Below are 2,545 nucleotides of genomic sequence, written 5' to 3'. Positions count from 1 at the left end.
CGCCGCCCCACCCCCACCCCACCAGGGGGACCACACTCACCTTGGTGGCGGCCCAGTCGATCCAGCCTTTGCCGTTGGGGTCGATGTTCATCAGCACCAGCCCCTCCACCAGGTCGGGGAAGATAAGCTGCCGGGAAAGGAAGACAGGGCTTGGGGGAGCGGGACGGGGGCAGGGAACCCCGAACTCCCCACCCACTCATCAGGCTGCGGAATTCTGGCCCTGCCTGTCTCTCTCACAGGGGGTGGGGAGGGTCTGAGGAGGACACGCTCTGTGACAGCTTCAAGATGCCACCGATGACCCAACCTGGACAGCTGGGGACCTGTGTGGCTCCGCTGCCAGCTGCTGCCTGGCTCAGCCTGCCCTCCTGGGAGCTTTCAAAATTTGTGGGTTTATTTTGAATCTATGCCTATATCACTGTGTTCTTTTTTTTTTTTTAAGTATATTTTTATTGATTTCAGAGAGGAAGGGAGAGGGAGAGATAGAGAAACCAATGATGAGAGAGAATCACAGATCAACCCCCTCCTGCACGCCCCCTACTGGGGATCGAGTCCATAACAGAGGCATGTGCCCTGACTGGGAATCGAACTGGGACCTCCTGGTTCATAGGCCGAGGGCTTTCAGCCACTGAGCCACGCCGGCCGGGCCGTATCACTGGTTTTCTCCCCTTTTAATATGTCGTTGGAAAGACTGCTGTTACAAAACTGAGGACTAAACATCTTCAATAGAACATCTTGTTTCTTTGCGGCTACAGACAAGGAAGCCCTGGTGATGCTGGTCACAGGGAGCCAAAGCCTGTTTTGTTAAACGTGGGACCCACATTGTCGGTCGCACCGTCTGCCCGTGTTCGGGGGGCCATCTGCCTACAGTGCGCATATGCTGTCCAGTGTGGGGTGGCGGGGCCTGGTCTACAGTTAACAAAATGTGTACGTGTTGGAATTGAGAGGAGAGCTGAAAATTCTTGGTCATTTCTTTGGAAGAAAGAAATCCTTTGGGTCCTGAAAAATGAAGTTTTTGTTTTTAGGGACGAAAAGCTGGTGGCTCCTGACGGACACGATGTTTTTGAAATGTGACTTTCATTAAAACCTCGCCAACTGAACATAAGTGTCATTTTTGGTTAAAACAGGGCTGGTTTAAACGTTAAAATATTACCCTAATTGGTGGATGAGTGGTTAGGATAATCCTTATTTTGTGGCTAGAGCAATTAGTTCTGTCGTTTGCTGATAACAGAAATTTTGGTTTTAGATAATAGTTAAGCAAGTTATAGTTTATACTCTTGAGGAAATGTATGGAAAAAGTAACCTTTTTTTAAAAATCCTCACCCCAGGGTCTGGATGGGGGTGTCCCCAAGCCTCCCCCATCCCACCCCACCCCCCAATTAGGGCCTCACATCCCTGGAGGCCTGGGCTGCGCTGCATAAATCGGGGCCTCAGGGCTCCCTTCATGTGTGACCCCCAAACTTCTTCCCGGACACCCAAGCGCATGCCGGGTGGGCCCTCAGCTTGGTCCCCACCCACCCCACTAAGTGCTGCTTGGATGAGCGCCCCTGTGCGGTGGGACGCGGGTCTTCCATTCTCCCCGATCCTCCCCGTCCTGCACGCAGCTGGCTTAGTAAGTCCGTGCAGGGTGACGAGAAGGGAAGGTGGCGAGTAGGGGGCTTGGCCACTTCCCTGCAGGGCTACCCCCCGAAGGGGCTCCAAGGAGCACAGCATGAAAACCATCCAACCTCCCCCCATGTACACGCCAGACTCAGGGTGTGGGGGTCGGGCTTCCCCGCATCCTCATGGCTCCCGCCAGCCATGCCCGGGGAGGAGGAGCAATGAAGTCAGCTCCCTGTGCCCTTCACGGGGGTGACCCTGGGCAGGCAGTGACTCCTCTCGGAGGCTGGCTCTGCTCATCTGCACCCTGAGGACGGTGTGGCCCGTCTGCCTGCGCCCCTGGCGGGGGGGCTGTACTGAGGGGTCCCGGGCCTGCGCCCCGCGCCCACACCTGTTGTACATGTTCCAGAAGAGCTGCAGGTTGGCCTGGTTCACCACGTTCCCGATCTGCTGCCGGTAGCTCTGCACCAGCTCCGCGTTGTTCATCAGCTCCTCCTGGGCCCGAGCGGACGGGACAGACAGAGTGAGGATGGGGAGGTGGGCTCCGAGGGGGGGCTCCTGGCAGGGTGGGGGCAGGTGGAGACCCCCCTAAGGTGGAAGGTGGGACCCGGGGAGCGGAGGGGAGAGGAGGCTCCACGGAGCTGTGGGAGGTCTCCCCACACCTGTCTTTCAGGGGCCCAGCCTCATGGCCAACAGCAGAGGACAGAGCAAGGCAGGTCAGACACCGTATAACCCCCTGCCCTCCTCCTGCCCGGCTGAGAGGGGCAGAACTGGGCCCTACAGCAGCTGTGAGGCCCCGCCCCCACCCCAGCCCCCAGCCCCACTCCTGTGAGGTGGTCCCATGCCCTTACCTGGCTGAAGAGGTGGGATAGCACCGTGTCGGGTAAAGTGCTGGTGAGGCCCGAGAGCTGCAGGCCAAGGTGGGGTCAGTGTGAGCCCTCCCCCCAAC

General features: G+C 57.9%; 1 protein-coding gene across 1 annotated transcript in view; it reads right to left on the bottom strand.

Moving 5' to 3' along the window:
• NDRG4 (NDRG family member 4) overlaps positions 1 to 2,545 on the bottom strand; it is a 63,342-nt gene that overhangs the window by 6,291 nt on the left and 54,506 nt on the right. The window contains exons 9-11 of the mRNA XM_015558819.1: positions 2,448 to 2,504; positions 1,793 to 2,091; positions 41 to 149 (exon numbers count right to left, since the gene is read on the bottom strand). Coding sequence (XP_015414305.1) covers positions 41 to 149; positions 1,793 to 2,091; positions 2,448 to 2,504 — 465 coding nt within the window. The remainder of the gene's footprint in view (positions 1 to 40; positions 150 to 1,792; positions 2,092 to 2,447; positions 2,505 to 2,545) is intronic.

The sequence above is a fragment of the Myotis davidii genome, unplaced genomic scaffold (genome assembly GCF_000327345.1).
Source record: "Myotis davidii unplaced genomic scaffold, ASM32734v1 scaffold590, whole genome shotgun sequence".
Lineage (NCBI taxonomy): Eukaryota > Metazoa > Chordata > Mammalia > Chiroptera > Vespertilionidae > Myotis > Myotis davidii.
Note: the sequence above shows the minus strand (reverse complement) of the source record. Positions and strands in the feature narration are given on the sequence as shown.